General features: G+C 36.8%; 1 protein-coding gene and 3 long non-coding RNA genes across 4 annotated transcripts in view; 2 read left to right on the top strand and 2 right to left on the bottom strand.

The window, feature by feature from the left end:
- Positions 1 to 16,932, top strand: part of LOC100747836 (icarapin-like) — a 56,070-nt gene that overhangs the window by 27,854 nt on the left and 11,284 nt on the right. Inside the window, exon 2 of the mRNA XM_003485654.4 lies at positions 6,652 to 6,858. Coding sequence (XP_003485702.1) covers positions 6,652 to 6,858 — 207 coding nt within the window. The remainder of the gene's footprint in view (positions 1 to 6,651; positions 6,859 to 16,932) is intronic.
- LOC117152580 overlaps positions 8,323 to 16,932 on the bottom strand; it is a 23,420-nt gene continuing 14,810 nt past the window's right edge. The window contains exon 4 of the long non-coding RNA XR_004462975.1: positions 8,323 to 8,488. This is a non-coding gene — a long non-coding RNA (uncharacterized LOC117152580). The remainder of the gene's footprint in view (positions 8,489 to 16,932) is intronic.
- LOC112214091 lies at positions 8,504 to 14,958 on the bottom strand. Its single transcript, XR_002948018.2, has 3 exons — positions 14,948 to 14,958; positions 12,362 to 12,369; positions 8,504 to 8,633 (listed from the first exon to the last, which is right to left on the bottom strand). It is a non-coding gene; the product is annotated as an uncharacterized LOC112214091 (long non-coding RNA).
- LOC112214090 lies at positions 11,185 to 14,012 on the top strand. Its single transcript, XR_002948017.2, has 2 exons — positions 11,185 to 13,563; positions 13,954 to 14,012. It is a non-coding gene; the product is annotated as an uncharacterized LOC112214090 (long non-coding RNA).

Genomic DNA, 16,932 nt, shown 5'->3' on the forward strand with positions numbered 1-16,932 from the left:
AAAAAGGGTGGCAGGGAGCCGCGTCCGATAAATCGATCAGGTTCAAATTTCTCAAGGGAGGCCAGAGACCCGTGTACAGGGAAAGGCGCGAGGAAAAATGTGACACGACGCGACGCGGGAAAGCGTCGAAGTATCGCGAGGGTCCATGAACCATGGTACATACATAGTTTACCATATTTGCGGATAGACGAGCAGATTTACCGGCTAAGCGTTCCGCCGTACGAACGGTCGACGATAAACTGCTCAGGAGTGGAAGTTCGCTGGAAGTTACCGAACTTTGCTCGCTTTAACGCGTCTCTACGAACGCTATACTCGTAGAAATTAATTTTAATGCCCGGAGATAATTTCGTGACTCTCGTTATAGTCGCTTGGCGAGGGAGAGTTCTGAATTAACGATCGCCAAGCAGCATATCTGTTAACGATGAGTTTCTTTCGCGCAGTTTTTTGCTTTATGAGAATTACGGACATAGGAATCGACGGTACGAGAGTTCGATAAAAATTAATGGAAAGTTTTGTTCGTCGTTGAGATTGATAGCGTTCTTATAATGAATCACATAAGGCTGAAGTAGATAAGCTTGTAAAGGCTGTAGCATTTATTTCATGAAAGTATATTGAAAAATGTCGGTTGTATGTATGGAGTAAATGGAATTTTTGGTTTATTATGTCACTGTCTGTTTTACTTTCTGTAACATTTTTTTAATTGTGTAGCGCCTTGCTTTCTTTACCATCGTGCATATTTCATTCGACTCTCTTCAGGATCTAATCGAGAGTTTGCAGGAATTAAAATTAAGAAACATAAGTTAAAAGAAATATCTGACATTTTTGACGATGAAAGATTTTTTTAAGTTCAGATCGTAATTAGACACGGTATGGCCTACGTAATGGCTAAAGTCACTAACTCAGTAACTTCGTCAAGCCCTTCACAGTAGAGTACGAGAGAGGCTCGAGCAAGTTGTCAAGAATAATGCTATGAACTTTACGTCTTAAATATTATTACACGCGACATGATTATTAGGAATTGTCGAGTATGATAAGCTGAAAGTACATGTTTTCTACATCCAACGTCAAAAGTGCAACGTAACTTCGCTATAAAGAAATAAAGTATATTTAAGATACATTTAATCTCAACTTCTCATCATTTTTTCACATTGGAGGGATTCAAAAACGATTAAAAAGGACGAAGTATGTACTATTATGCGTTGCCGAAAGGAAGACTAGCGCGATGGAACGAGGGCAAGGTAGCAATATTGTTACTGTATCTTTGTATTTATTTGTATATATGATATTTGCAATCGATACGCGTGCTTATCGTTATGATTGTGTTGAGTCTATACGAAACAGCTAATCGGACTCGCGTTCCTCACGCCAGTCTTCTCTCCAGCAACGTTCTATAAAATGACAATAAGTTGACGATTCCTAGGTACTTGTACAACACAGGCTTGTCTACTCCTCTCGATTTCCTCTTTCCTAAGTTTTGACATTTCATCATGCTCCTAACACAGTACCGATACAAAACACTGTTTTTATTTCGGTATGCAGGATTGCGTGTACACTATTGCAATAACTTTATTGCAATTTAATAAAGACAGTGGCATGCTCGGTGTCTAGCTGTTTGGAAAGTGTTGTATGGAATAATCTTGAATTCGTTTCTCGTATACTATAGAAGCCTTGGAGGAGGGAATTCAATAAGGGACTAGTATCTTGTCGTTGTCGTCTGTCAAAACATTTCATTCCGTGGCAGCAATCTCGACGACTTTTCGTCATTGAAAGCTGTGGCCGCGAATTTCCTCGAGCTATGATAGACCGTGCGTCGTCTTTCGCGCGGGGAGGGGCTTCCAAACAGGAATTAGATTGACTCAAACTGACTCCTACGTTTCTACGTGCGTCAATATGAATTGGCTACCAGTAAATTGAATAATCGCCAGAAGCATTCGAGAAAAATTTAGTTCGCAGAGTCCGATGAATATGCTCCTGTCTCTGTCTCTCTCCCTCTCTCTTTCTTTCTCTCTTTCTATTTTTCGACACCCCTTACATATTAGATGCTCGTGCGAACGATAGTGATCTCTTTGGGGGAGATTGCTTTTACTGTTTTTAGGATTTCTTGTAGGATTATTTGTTTGCAGAGTTATTGGTATATCGCAAGTTTCTCCTGTAAGGCTAACTTGAAAAGTTAACGAAGTTAACAATTAAAAATTTACTAGTTGGATAATTCAAAGATTATGTAACGCAAAAATTTTCAAGTTCAATGATTCTGAACACCTCTTTCGCTTGCGAAGACAGTTTTTTGTTTTCCCCAAAGGGTTAAATAAGTGAATGAGGAGACTTAACGAGATATTACAAAAACTTACAAGTTTGGAAATATGAGAATTGAAGGGTTTAGTAACTCGAAAGATAGAATACTTAAAAGTTTGCAAACATGAAAATTTATAAATTTACAGATACGATGATTAAGAAACTCGTATATAACGAGTGTATGCATATATTACGATTATAAATTATATACGTTATACAAGGTACAACGACTATGTATAAAGCATTAAAAATAGTTGACGTCTTTTTAGCATAAGAATACTTGTCTGTTTAACAGATTATTCTACGAAATAACTTTGTAATAGTTCGAGAATTGTATTATCATACATCTGAAATCTCGAATAATTTCATTTAATAGCTTATTTTGAAAGCACCGCAGGGGGTTGTATAGAATATAATATCCCGTGTACAGAAACAAAGACGATCTCAGAAACATCCGTAACGCCTCTCGCGGTTTCCCTCTGAGAAATTTTCACGAACATCCCGTCGACGTCTTTCAAACGTTGCGCGCCCAATTTCTTCACCTCGCCGTACTTATATACCCAGCTACCGTGCCTCTACAAATTGAAATTAAATTATGCTCGAACATTCTGTACACGAAACGAGGATTACACTTTGAAAGGGTAGCACAGAATATAGAGGTATTACGTTATCTTTCGCCGATAGTCATGATCGATCGTAACTTTACATTCGCGTTTTTCTTTATCGAAAAACATCCCTGTTTTACATTTTATCCCGTATAAACGGTGTAGCGTCTATGAAAAAAATTCGAGGTTCTTTGAGAGGAAGGAATACTGTGTGACGGACCGTTTGATATACAAACGAGAGGAGGGGCTGTTTAAAAGAAGACACGATCGATCATTCCAAAACGATAGCCGTGCGCCACGCCGTCGAGACTTTAGTTACACGCAGCGCTTTGACACTTTGCAAATGAGACGTCACGTGGTCGCTGTTTTTATTGTTTTCTCCTCTTTTCCTTTCTTTCTCTCTTTCTTCTTCGTTTCTTCCCTTTTTTCTTGCTTTTTAATCCTTACCAGACATACTCTGCTTATCGATTACCGATTAAGTTTGTTCATGCGTGTCAAACTCCCAGCACAGAAGTACAGAATCCTGCATTTCCTGGCTGACAGTGAGGTCGGTAGCGAATCCAGTGGCGTGGCACTAAAAGGGCTCGACGATAAATCACTACGGCAAATTCGCTGTAAAGCACTAAGTGCCACGAGCCGTTTGAAAGGATCGCACGGGTAAAACGCCACGCCGAGAGCAAGAATAATTATTATAAGGTCGCATTCTGGTCCTCCTCGTTTTTAAACGACCTTCTTCGGTCGAAGCGTGTATTTGAAGTTTCGCGATTGAAAGCTTTGCAGTTGCACTGGCTTCTCTTCTTTATCCGTACTAATTCGTGTTTGAAAGAACACGTGTAATTGAACTCGTGTTTAAGAAATTCTACAATTTCTGAAAATTATATTTCATCGAATACGCGATTAATATTCTATTTTTATTCGTACGACAAATTTTACGAGCAACAAGAGACGAGTTAAAGTTGATAAGCTGAAAAACGGACTGGCGTTACGAAATTCAGTTTTCCTTGTGATATCTGACACGCGATATATACGGAAGAGTCATTAAGTGTATCAGTATTGATTCAATCAGTTGCCTTTTTTATGCTTGTCCAGTAGATGACACGATCGAAATTAACCGTTTGATTTCCAGGCAGCGCGATCGCGCTGTTTAGATTTTGTATCGAAAAGTCCCAGTACATTTGAACGTTACGAAGGTATTTTGTATTTTGTTATCTTCTCAATAATTTTTATTGAACAAAACTTGAAATATGTATAAATTAATAGTATATATGTTACGCCACGAGGCTTACCACAGGCTGTATTTTCTAATCGTCGCTCGCGGTCCTACAGCGTCGCAGGCAGACCGTCTTATCTGCTCGCCGGATCATATACAATGTATCGACGAGAGTGTCACGTAAAATAACAAAGTAAAAAAAGGAATTTAAGGTAAAAATAAAAAAGAAAACTTTATTTTTTTTTTCTAACATCAATACACTTCACAATCTACTTCCGAACTCTAGGCGTGACTTTCCAAGACTGACTCTTATGATTTTACTTTCGATCGGATCCGATTATTTTCTTTTCTCATCCCTCAACATCCCCACCTTCCATGCATTTGCTAGGCGTCCGCGATCGTTGCCACGTGCTCTTTCTTCTAGAACCTTCGATGGAAGGACTGTTGGGATGTTGATGGTTCATTAGGCACTTTAGCGATATACATTGTCGTCGAGTGCCGCCACATCTTTATCTCTATCGTCAGTTCGTCGGATTTGAAGTATGCCGGTCGTGACAAGAGCATAGTTGTCGCCAAGCAGCAAACTCTAGAAACGTCGATTTTTGACCGTTACGTTTTTCACACAAGAAGAGGCATACGTGACCATAGGCGCGAGCGGTGGCGTGACCCGAGCATAGTGGGGGTCGTCTTCCAAATGAGACAAAGGAATAATCGAAGGGGATCAGTTCCTTCTGACGAGTCAAATGTGACGCTTCGACAAATCTGACGAGCATACGAATTTATCTAGAGATATCGCAAAGTCGAGTCAAATTTCTGTAGCATATTCATCATATTATTGTAAAATATATCATTCTATGTTAACCTGTTAATACAGTGTTACATTCATTAAACCACCTCTGTTATCTTAACCGAAACAGGAGAACGACTATTTCGCGGCGTCGATTAACATAATCGTAGCGAGAATTTACGCCTCTCGCTGACGCGTTTTCTTAGCGACCGCGTCTTTACGCGAACGGTCGTAACAATATATATAATAAGATAGATGTATTTCATAAAATAACAAATTGTTTCTCTTCGCAATCGATTAAGACAAGCGCTATCGCGCTGTTCGGAATTTTTCGATCCTGTTTTTTCAAAGACCCCTGGGACTCAAACGGTTAAAAGGTGGAATTTTCAAAATCGAAATGAGAGAATTCGTTTAAAAGGGGAAATAGGTTAAACGTGAATTACATGATTCGAAAATTGTCCATTTTCGAGCAAGTGTCGACCATGGAAATAGCAGATATAGATCACAGCTGAGAAATAAAGAGCATGTTAAAACAAGATAGACATATTTTGATATCACTTTCCCTTTGTAGCTGATATTTGCTCCGCCTATAGAAAGGGAAAGAAAAACTTGTTATTTATTTCTATTTCTCTCTATGAAGTCGATTTTATCAACACAACATCTGTAATCTACACTTCTTATATCTACGGTCTTGACATATTCTTACAAATCTTGAAACTAGGCGATAATTATATTTAGCTCACCTGAATCTTTCATATATATATATATATATTCTATCCATATGGCTCTTTAAAATACCAGAATGATTTACCTAGATATTATCTTTAGAAAAATGGGTTAAACAGAGGTTATACGGTTTCAAGAGGGAGTCGTAAGCTGGATCAAACAAATTCTTTCTTGGAAAATGTGTTTTTCAGAGAATCGAAGGTTAAGCTTAAAATTGTTTGGCGAATGATAAAAATACATATTTTTTAATACTAACAAAATTCACTTTTTTTTTATAAAGAAAAAATATACCTCATGTTTTTAGATTTGCTTATTGTTAGTATGGCAATTTGTTTTACAATCCATACTCCTTCTTACTTCGTCACGGATAATGTACTCGGTAATTTTGAAACTTTTCCTCTCGTATCAATTTAACTTTACAAATACAGTGCATACGATGACGTAATATACACTCTCGCCATATGTTTTTCATTAAAACTTTCTATAACGACCGTTCTTTTTGGTACTAGCATATAAATCGGCAACGAAAGATACACGCATATTTACGTAACGTTACGAGATATGCAATCATCGAAATACTTGAATATTCCGGAATTTAGTAACAAACAACCTATCCCGAGTCATCGTCCAATGTTACATATGTATGTACCGAACGTGGTAGTCAACTTGAGTATTAATGTTAAAAGTTATTCGAATAAACTGAATCTTTGTTACATATCACGTAACTGTATAATTTAAAAAATAGGATATTGTTAGTCGACGTACGCCCTCATATATATGTCATCAGAAATTTCATTTTAGAGCGAGGTGAAATTTATGTTACTTATTACAATATTTATTAAAATATATACATAATTTATATACAATTACAACGTTCAAAGCTAATACTTAATACTCGGTTAGATCTTAAATGTGATTCAGTTGTTTAAAATTGAAAGATCTTATCAAAGATCCATCTCGGCTGCTGTAATTAGTAAGGAACGTATTTAATATCTAACGTGTTTTTTAAATAATTTTGTTATTTTTTACAGGTGCACGTAACGCAGATAATAGCGACAAGAATGTAGACACCGTCGTTGTTTTACCGTCCGATGTTGGAAGTCAAATGATGTCAGCAGCATTCGATTTCCCTGATGTGAGCTTCGACAGCGATAGTGACAGTCTTGAAAGTTCAACCTGGAATTGGAACAGGTTGTTCAGGTCAAACTTCTTGGACGGATGGTATTCCAGCCTGCAAGGTACGTGAATAGAAATATTTGCTATATGCGCGCTATATACAATTTCAATATGTTTATTAAGCACTTTGTCGACGAGGTGCTTTCAAATGATAGCTTGTTATCTGGGCTATTTTTAAAAATGCAAGAAGAAATTTAACGTTCTCTGAAAATATAATTTACCTATTCAGACACCGTAAATTTGTTCAATTTACTATTAAAATATTCTTCCAATATCTCCACTAATTAATTAATTAATTTCTATAGTTAATACCGAATATCTTTTCTGTCAAGAAAGATCAGCTATTTCTTGCCGTTAATTTTTGAACGAAATTTGTTAAATCGGCAAAATACCTTGCGTGTAATAGTAAATTCTCAATAGTAAATAATTTTTCCAGTAATGTTACACAAGTCAATATATCGCCATTGAAAATAGCCGCAAAAAAATTTCTTTTCCTCTAATCGAAGCTATTTAGATTATATCTAAAAGCTTCGTCGTTAAGTACAAAGGAGACATTTTAGTTTATGAAATTAATTTTTATTAGTTATTAATTAGTTTTTAAATAACAGGATACGATGCATAACATTCGAAAGAAATACACTCAGCTATATCACAGAGCTCCTTTCGGACAACCGTTTTTCAATTTGAAACGACGTTTTTGACAGCCGTCGTTGTCACTGCCTCTCGAAAAAGAACCTCTCGTTAACAACTCTCGCGAAACAACTCTAAATCGAATTCTACTTTAACTCGGGGGATTATCAAAACACCTGTTTCCACTGTCGACTCTTTCGAATCACCCTCTTTTCAATCTAGAACGACACAATTGCCACAATCGTAATTGCCGCCCAACTCTCCGACGAAACGTCTCGTTAATATCCTAAAACAACTGGCTATCGAATTATACTTTAGATCGGTAGATAATCAGGGAACGGGGGATTATGATCGCGGATCAGTTGGATTCGTGGGGACGTAACACAGAATCGGCCAAATAGAGTGATAGTTCGCTGGAATCGGGAATGACCGCACGCGTGCCGCTTAGGCTGCCGCAGAAACGCGATCACGGTTCAGCAAACACAAACATAAAATTACACGGAATCGCGAACGGCCGTGTCCGTGTTCCGCTTACATGCGGTTTGTCAAACGTAACTTCCGGCGACCCGTTGCGCTCGTAATACCCGCGCGCAATCGGCCTCTGTATAGCCAACCGATTGTCGTTTCCCGCGGTGATATACGAGTTACGTTTGTGTATGTTCGTGAAAGTATTCGGTCGCCGTCGAAATTTCTCGAATTTCCGACTCGCTTTATTGCGACTCGCTTGCACACATAGAACTGTGTCATCGGTGCTTTACGATACGTACAGCGTAAAAATACGGCAAAGGAAAAATCATTCGGTCGCAGGATGAGAAACGGATAACGGCGGTCAACGATGATTAACGACGAGTTGGAAGGCGAAAAAAGATTCTAGATGTGATTCGTAATTGCGGAGGGATATGATACGTTATAATTATCGATCATAGAACATTTTCAAGATCTTTCATTTCATTTTAGTAAAATGAGAGGCATGAATCAATTGCACGATAGTAAGTTTATCGACGATAACGTCAATAAATTGATGTTTCGTACAGAATATGATAATCGAGCTAAATTATCAGACTTTATCAGGCGTTTAAGAACAATTTGCGAGAGATCCAAAAATTTGAGGTATATTACACAAAGTATAGTCAAAAAGCTGGACTAGAAAATATCTAAATTTGAATCGAGGCATCGTTTAAAGTGCAGAATCAAATAATGATAAATACTTGTAATATGAACATGGATGATATATAGCAAACGAAAACTGATTGAACGATAATATTCAGCAATCGAGGTAGGCGATCGTTGAGAAATTTGGTATAATATTAAACATAGACACGCATATGGACCTTTTAAAATATGAAATGTCGAGGAGGCAATAATATTTGAAAATTTCTGAAAACTTTCCAGATTTACTTCGTATTTCGCAAGTATCTTATTAAATCTTATTACATGCATGCACATATGAACGGTAATATGAACTGTTGTAACTTGAATTCTCTGGCATAGCTATATCTGTAAACTCTGACACGTTTGATAACTTATCGGAGTCTAAATAAATTGGTCGACGTAAACTGAGAACCTTTATCGTAGAATAACGCAGGAGTTTCGAAGTCATTTCCGCGCTAAGTGTTGAAGCTATTCTTGAACGTGAAATAATATAGGAGTTCCGAAGTTACTTTCCTCATGAAATATTACAAAAGTTTCGAAGTTACTTTTCGACATAATGTAATCGTTTTGCAGTTACTCGTACGTTAGGTATCAAAGTTACTCTAGAACATATATACGAATGTGCTAATCAAAATTTCAAGTAATATCGTGGCTAACTGTTTCGGCTTCCGTAATTTATTTTCTTTCTTTTTATTTTCAAAATTACGCAAGTTATAATGAAAGCCACTACTGTACGTTTCCTGCATAGAGCGTTAATATCACTTTTTAAAAGAACTAAAGAAGAGAATAAGCTTATTTTTGACGTAATTAAAAGTAAATGTTAGCAAATTAATTATATAAAACAATTAAATTGTAAACAAGCGTTACTTATAACGCTTTCAAAATTTCGTTAAACGTTCTTAACGTATAACACGCATCTATAGCACTTATTATTAAGTCGCTTTTCCACAATTATAATTACGGAAGACTATATTTCGAATTATTAATTTTTCGAATCTAAATACCGAGAAACAATTCTTACGAAGTTACCGAGAAGAACAGAGTAAAAGTGAAGCGGTCGCTGTTTAATAAATAAAACAGATTCACGTGAAATCACAATAAAATGCTATGGACATTGTGCTTCGTAGACTCTAACCACGACTCAAAGTCGGCCAATTGACACAGGAAGTACAGTTATAAAACATGGTACCGTGAAATCGACGTAATTATAAAATTATATCGGCGATAAAGAAGACGGTAGTTCGGTCTGTACTAATGAAAGCAATTAGCAGAAATTACCGCTCTAATTAGCTGGTCGTGATTACTGCCGCATCGCGGAAACTGCGGATCCTTTCGTTCCTTTCCTTCCGCCGTCCCTTTTTCTTCTTTTTTTTTTCTTTTTTTGTTTTCTTTTCTAACTTTCCTTCTCTCCTCTCGCTTATCTCCTTTTCTTTCTTTCTCTCTTTCCCTTCTGTTCCCGCGTTCCCTTCTACGTAACGGAGAATTGATTCTATAGCCTTCAAGACGAGCATCTACAATTTGTTGCCAGTTCCATGCGCTTCTGCTCACGTTCACGGAGCAATTTCATGAATATATCTGCATACCGTTAGGAACGAGTTTCGAAAAGAAAAAGGGAAGTCAGAAAACGAAGCGGAGGCAGTAGAGAATAAGTGGACGAAGGGGATGAAGATAAAACGAGGACCAAGATGACGAAGAACGGAAGAAAAGAAACAACGTGAAAGGATCAGAGAGAGGCCGGCCGCGATGCGAGGAGATTGATGACATTATCGCGTGGAATTCGCAATGAAGCAGTCTTTAAAGCCACCCGACATTCCCAAAACCACACGTGCCTTCACATGCATAATCGAACGAGAAGAAAACGGAAATCCGTGGCTCTAAGTGTAGTTTCACGATTCCTACTTTTAATACAATGGGTAAAGGTCTGGAATATCGGCTACCTAAAAACATTGCTTCGTATTATACATTTTCAGTAAATGATGCGACGAGTGTCGAGCAAGGAATGTTGTGAACGTTGAAATAAAGGTTCGGCGTATCAATGCAACGACGTTCCTTGCAAACGGATTAACACTAGAACTACCGATAGTTAATACGAAACTATTCCTACCAAAACCAATCAAAATAACTGTTCTTTAAAAAATACGTAATAATAGAATATTTTTATATTTATTGATTTATTACTTCTTTACAGAAGGAATTCAATGTTATGTAGTACATTTTTTATATTATTAATCCATCTGGAACCATGATTCCTAAACAAGAGTTGACACGTTTATAAAATTGTAGAACTAGTCATTTTGACTGGTGTGGTAGTTCCAGTGTTAAATATCAGCTTAATGCAAAATTCTACGATAGAAGGCAGCAAGGTCCTGCGATCACAACAAACACAACGATCGATTGAAATAATAAGCGATACGAATGCTGAGAATGTAAAAGAAAGTGCAAGAGAGCGTAAATTATACGTGGAGTAAGACGAAGAAATTTGTAAGTGCTAGAATAATTTATTTTATTCTAGAACTTAAAATGATACAGCTACGATCCTATGTGTTAATTGCATTGTGATAAAACATGAACAGTAGTATAATGTAGTTCGTAAGTTCGTAAAAATGATAAATGTTAAAAGCCCCGAATGATGTAAATTACGAAATTAACAGACACACCTTCTTTTTTTCTGTGTCTACTAAAAATGTTCAACTCTGACATTTAACCATTTCAGATATCGTTCTTTGTATCGCTTGTTATTACTTGAGATTGAAACAAACAACTACAAATTCTCCGTTTTTTCAATGCCACTGACGATTAATGTAACGCGTGGTAGTTTAGAAACGATAAAAACTTGTTGCCATGTCAGCAGCTATTAACTTGTTAATGTTACCAATAGACGAGAACGAAGTAAACAGCACTGAAGACAAGCGTGGAACGGAAGTATTTAGACGAATTGCAGCAGGTCGGGGAAATGAAATTCCTCCCGTCTCTTTAAATATTTCGCTTAGCATTAGCGGCGACAGAATCAAAAACGTGATTCTAATTGCGTTTACTTACTTTGAAAGAGAAATTCTCGGTTGTGCCGAGGAGAAGGAGGATTCGCGGCAGATGTTTGCAGCGGAACGCCGAAGAAAGTAGCAGTCGCGAGATTAAAATGGCTCCAATATTGCCTGGGCGCAATCTGTTTAATTGTAAAGCGTTCCCTACCGAATGAAGCGGCAAGAGGAAAAAGCCTGTTTCGCGGAAGTTCTCCACGCTCTTGACCAACGTTTTGCGCTTGTGAAAATGAAGGGAAATTAACGTTACGAAATTAAAGAATCTTTCAAAGCTTGGTCACTGACGATAGCCAGGAAGGATATTGGTTAATGCTGTGAAACTTGTAAGAGGAGTATCGCAAGCATCTGGATCTTGTCAAACGATTAATCATTCTCGTTGAATGTTCGCTCGTGGTGAAACACGATAGTTGCTCAATAACTTTGCTCCAGTTGTTTTGGAATCCTACTGGACTTCATTTATCAATCGTTTAATAATTATACAATCGAAACAATTAGTCTCTTTTAAATAAATATCCATCCTCCGTTGAACTTGATTCGAGTATGAACGTCTAAGTACTTTGAAATAATTCTCAACTTGTTTTTAATATTTCTATACGCTTATATTAGATCGTTAGTGGTAAATATTTCTTTTCGAGGTCTTCTTTCGTCCATCTCAAGATCACAAAACATTCAAACAGACATTGCTTGCATTTGTGTATCATTTTCCACATAAGGCTCGATCTATTATTTTTTTCGTACATGGTACATTATATACTATTACAGAGTATTTAATATATAGTATATTATATGCTTAAAACAAGTATACGATCTGCTTCTTTCAAAGTGAATTCCAGTTTCCGGGTTATTTTGCTTTTTCTTCGTAAGTACAAGTCTAGCCGAACTGCTCCGAAACAGCGAGAATACCAAGTTTTTACAAATCCGAAATTAACAAACTTATATTTAATTACGAAAGAGGAAACATATACAAACCAGTCAGCACCGATCATAAACTTAATAATGTTGGTACGATTGACTTAATCTTTGGATTAAGTAATACATTCGATTTTAAACAACTTCATAATCATTACTTTGTATATATACTGAGCGTGTCGATAAAAACAATTTCATTCTACACCTGTACTCGCTTGAAAAATTATACTCGTCCAACTACGATAGCGATATCACTCCTTTGAAAAAAATCTCTGCTTCGTCGTTACTTCCTGGTAATCTCCGTTATAAGAAATATTCCACAAATTACCTCCAAAGAAAACAGAAAGATCCAATTTAGAAGATCACGGAGAATTAAATCGATAACAACGAGAGCAACGAGCAAAAAGCCGACGATTATCCGTATGCTGCTAGTTGCATAACCCTTACAGTTGCAAAACGCGGACGAGCGAGTTTTACTTTCAAAGGTCGGGTTCTGTGACGCCAAGGTCGGCCATCGTAATATGCGGTTTATTTGTATCGACGATCGCTTTCACCAGCGAAAGTTCCACGTGCTTATTTGATCTCGAGACAAAGAGACACAGAAGGACGCGCCGGAAACGACGGGAAAAGGGAGCAAGAAGAAAAAGAGGAATAGAAGGGAAGAATAATTGCACGGGTCGATCGTGTAATTCATTAGGCGAAAGACGAGCCGGTGAATGGACAGCAATTTTCGGTAATCGCCGATTGCACGACTCGATGAGTCGTTATTCAGATCCACGTATACCGTTGCTGCTAGCCAGAGTGGAAGAAAGGGTCTTCAGGATTAAAAGTTGCAGAGCTGTCGAGTGGCGGAGCCGTTTCCAGAGACAGGAGCCAGGAAAGCGGAGCCGTTGTTAAAAAGGGGAGAAAATTTACGCCTGAAAAGAGATGCTACGCGGAGAAAGAAGGGAACGAGAGGGCTCCAGATGTACGGGGTGTTTCTGCAGAGAAAGAATGTTGCGTTGATATAGCGAAGTAGGGCCGGAGAAAATGTTTCTGGTAAATATTGTCTTATTTCGAAGGTTGAGAGGTAAAGAATGAAGTAGGAAATTAAAGTATATATTGACAGTGTACCTGATGATATAATTAAAAATATAGCAAAAGGCAACGGCTATTTTTACAGTTCTGTGAATTATAAAGAAAGTAGAAGAATTTCTTCTTTTTAAATGCACAAGCAAATGGAAATGAGATCGTCGTAGAAAATAATTTAGTCGGATCTAAAGTCTGAAGTTCACTCCAAAGTGTTTAAGTAAAAGTAATAGTATCGTTGAAGTAGTTCGCTCGTTATGAAATTATCTGCAGGATAATTTCCTTACTTGATACGAATGTATCTCTTCGTATTATCGATTAGAAAGCCAAAACTAAAATAGTCTTTTATCGTTCTAATAGATGAGAACTAACAAACTATACAGCTGTATATACATTTTGAAATACAGAAAGATTTGAAAGTAAAAATTTTAAAATTACTTGAAACAGCTAATTTACAATAGAAAGAGAATAAACGAAAATAATAGCAAAACTAAGAAACAGGAAAGATGGAAATGAAAGATATAAAAAATTAATAATAAATAATAGATGGAAATAACAAATGGAGAACTAGTGTTTATATCAATTTCTTGCACATTCGTGAAACAATATTCAAACTGTGGGAAAAGTCTGGAATCCAATACGAGGTTGATCTCGCTTATGATCTCACTGTACACGTGATATTTGACGAACGAATTCAAGCGTATAATGTCGAACTGGCTGGGCATGGTTACATGGAAATGTCAGGGATTTTATTCGCGGCAATGAAGCGTTTTCATCGGCGATGAACAGGGGCCACGAAATTCGACCGATCGAACAAGAAAAGCCAACCGAATCGGAGCTGTCGTCGCCAGCCGAATAATTCGTTGCCTTCGAAACGCCATTTTCAACGCGTTCACAGGTAGAACCCATTCGTTTCGATTAATGAAACTGCTTTGAACTGATCCAAATTGATCCTACTGTAGAAACCATTTCACCTGAAACCGTGCAAGATTTGTTACCGCGACGGTGCTTAAATTTGTAACTCTCATTGATAACTAATTCAGCGAAATTAAAACTTCGTTGAATTTTCAACACCTAATTTACAAAGATTAGTGGGTGCGAGTTATCGAAACCTCGGAAATTTTGTTTGATAATCGCGGCATGCTTCCGTGAGAAAGGTTTTCAAAAATTAGAATTAGATTTCACAGAGAAACAAATTATAGATATCCGTAAAATATCGTTACTAGATAGTAACCTTTTATTCTCTCCAATTTTTTAGCAAATAAAAATTTGCCTATTGCAAATTAAGGGTTAGACATGGAAACTCGAAATAATTAAAAAATATTGTAGAAATACGATACGCAGGATTAATAACAAAGTAAATTAAGATATTATAACGCAAATTTATATTTTTCTCAATATAATTCAGAAGATAGAATCTGGGCAGTAATCTTTGTTATCTGCTAAATATTACAACGAGTACTACATTTTGGATATTTTATACAACTTTCCAGATTATACATTTTTGAGTCTTCGAATCCTCCATGAATACATAAAAATCCGCAGTCCATTAATTATAGTCGTTTTTCGAAAATAAAAAAATATACTCGTTCGAATATTGGACGAAAGAAAATCTCTACAAAAAAACCAATTATGTATCTATTGTTGCGTGGAACAATGTTGCAAATTAAACATTCATTATCCTACGTCTTAATAGATTTGAAAAATATGCAAGAAGCAGGCAGAAAAATATTCAGATAGAAGCCCATGATTCATTCTATCCTGAACTAGAGCGTAAATGCGAAGACAAAACAATATACTATTCCGAACCAAAACGTAATTAATGAAACGCTATTATTACTCTCTGTATTTTTTAGTCTTCTTCCTTAACGCCCCCAAAAAATTGTTCGATTCAATAACTAAAATCTTGCGCGTAAAATGATCACTTTCTTCATAAAATATTTCATTCCACGATGTGTCATCTTGCACATGCTGCAATTTCATAGCGTTGTATCAAGCGGGGATACCGAAAGCGATGTCAGGGTCTCGTTTTACCGGTTTTTGAATACGGTTCGCTTGTTCTTACATAATTTAATGTAATTCTCGTGGCGATCAAGGTGAAGTTATTAAACTGTTAGCGGGATCCTTACTGGAAAGCAGAACGTAGAAATAATTAGCTGATCGAATAATGGATCTGTTACCATTTTTGTTACATGGACTCGATTTATTACGTTAGTTAGCCTGAGGCGTGTAACTTATCAAACTAACTAGATTTGATATGGTGAACGTAACTGTTAATATTATTTATATTACTATTTCCTTGAGGCAAGCGGGTACTATGTTTTAATGAATAGCGGTGTTCCACTTGATTGAAAATGCAGTTATATGCTGATAAGAAAGGAAACGCATAGGTCTATTTGAATTGGACCTAATACGGCTACCAGCGCTTTAATTCTGCCACGTTCATTTTCCACCTAAGTATATTTGTATAATGTTAAAAAATATCTCCGGCGTTTTGGAAAAATATGAAAAAGTCTTGTTAGTATACGTGATTTTTTCATTCGATTTTATATTAAACATCTTTTCGCTACTTTACAAATCCTTCTTTCTTGCTGAGATGAGAGCAAGATTGAAATATAAAAATTTCGACGAGGATCGTGGGTTAAATACAAACAGGATTAAATACATGCTGGAATTATATGAATCTTTAAAGAAAAAGATATATCTTGCTTAATTAAAGAAAATGCTGATCGTACCAGGGAGGAAAATAATCTAACATTTCCTTCTTATTTCGTTCTTTCTTTTTTAATTGAAGTTAGGATTATTTAATAGAATTTACCACTAACGATGAGTTACATTAGGCTTCCATTCGTTAGTATATACAATCAAACAATATTTCAGTTCGTAAAATCTGAATGTAGGACGACAAAATGATGCAACGTTTCTTCCTTACTCTTTCCTTTTGTTCTCTTTTTTTTTTTTTTTTAATTAGGTCTAACACTGACCGGTTGCTTTTACGCGTAATCGGTCGGTGTTGGTGCAGCGATACGGTCTTATCGATAAGTTTTAACGTTTTTTCTACAATATGTTAGCACTTGAATCGCTCACTGACTCCCCGCACGATTATGACAGCGCGCGCCAATCCGCGTAACCGCGATAAAACGTTATTGCCCTCGCGGCTATCCGGAGGAACGGAAAAGTGAAATCGCGGTCACAGGTAGGGTCGTGGAGCAACGCGAAATCGATTATCGAGGAAATTACCATAATATCGTTGGCATTTGAATTGCCGCTCATTAGAACAAAGGTAAATTCGCATTTAAGGAAAGTCATCGTAATGCCCGAAACTCTCGGTGGTCGCCG

This window comes from Bombus impatiens, unplaced genomic scaffold (assembly GCF_000188095.3).
Source record: "Bombus impatiens unplaced genomic scaffold, BIMP_2.2 scf_0074, whole genome shotgun sequence".
In the NCBI taxonomy this organism is placed as follows: domain Eukaryota; kingdom Metazoa; phylum Arthropoda; class Insecta; order Hymenoptera; family Apidae; genus Bombus; species Bombus impatiens.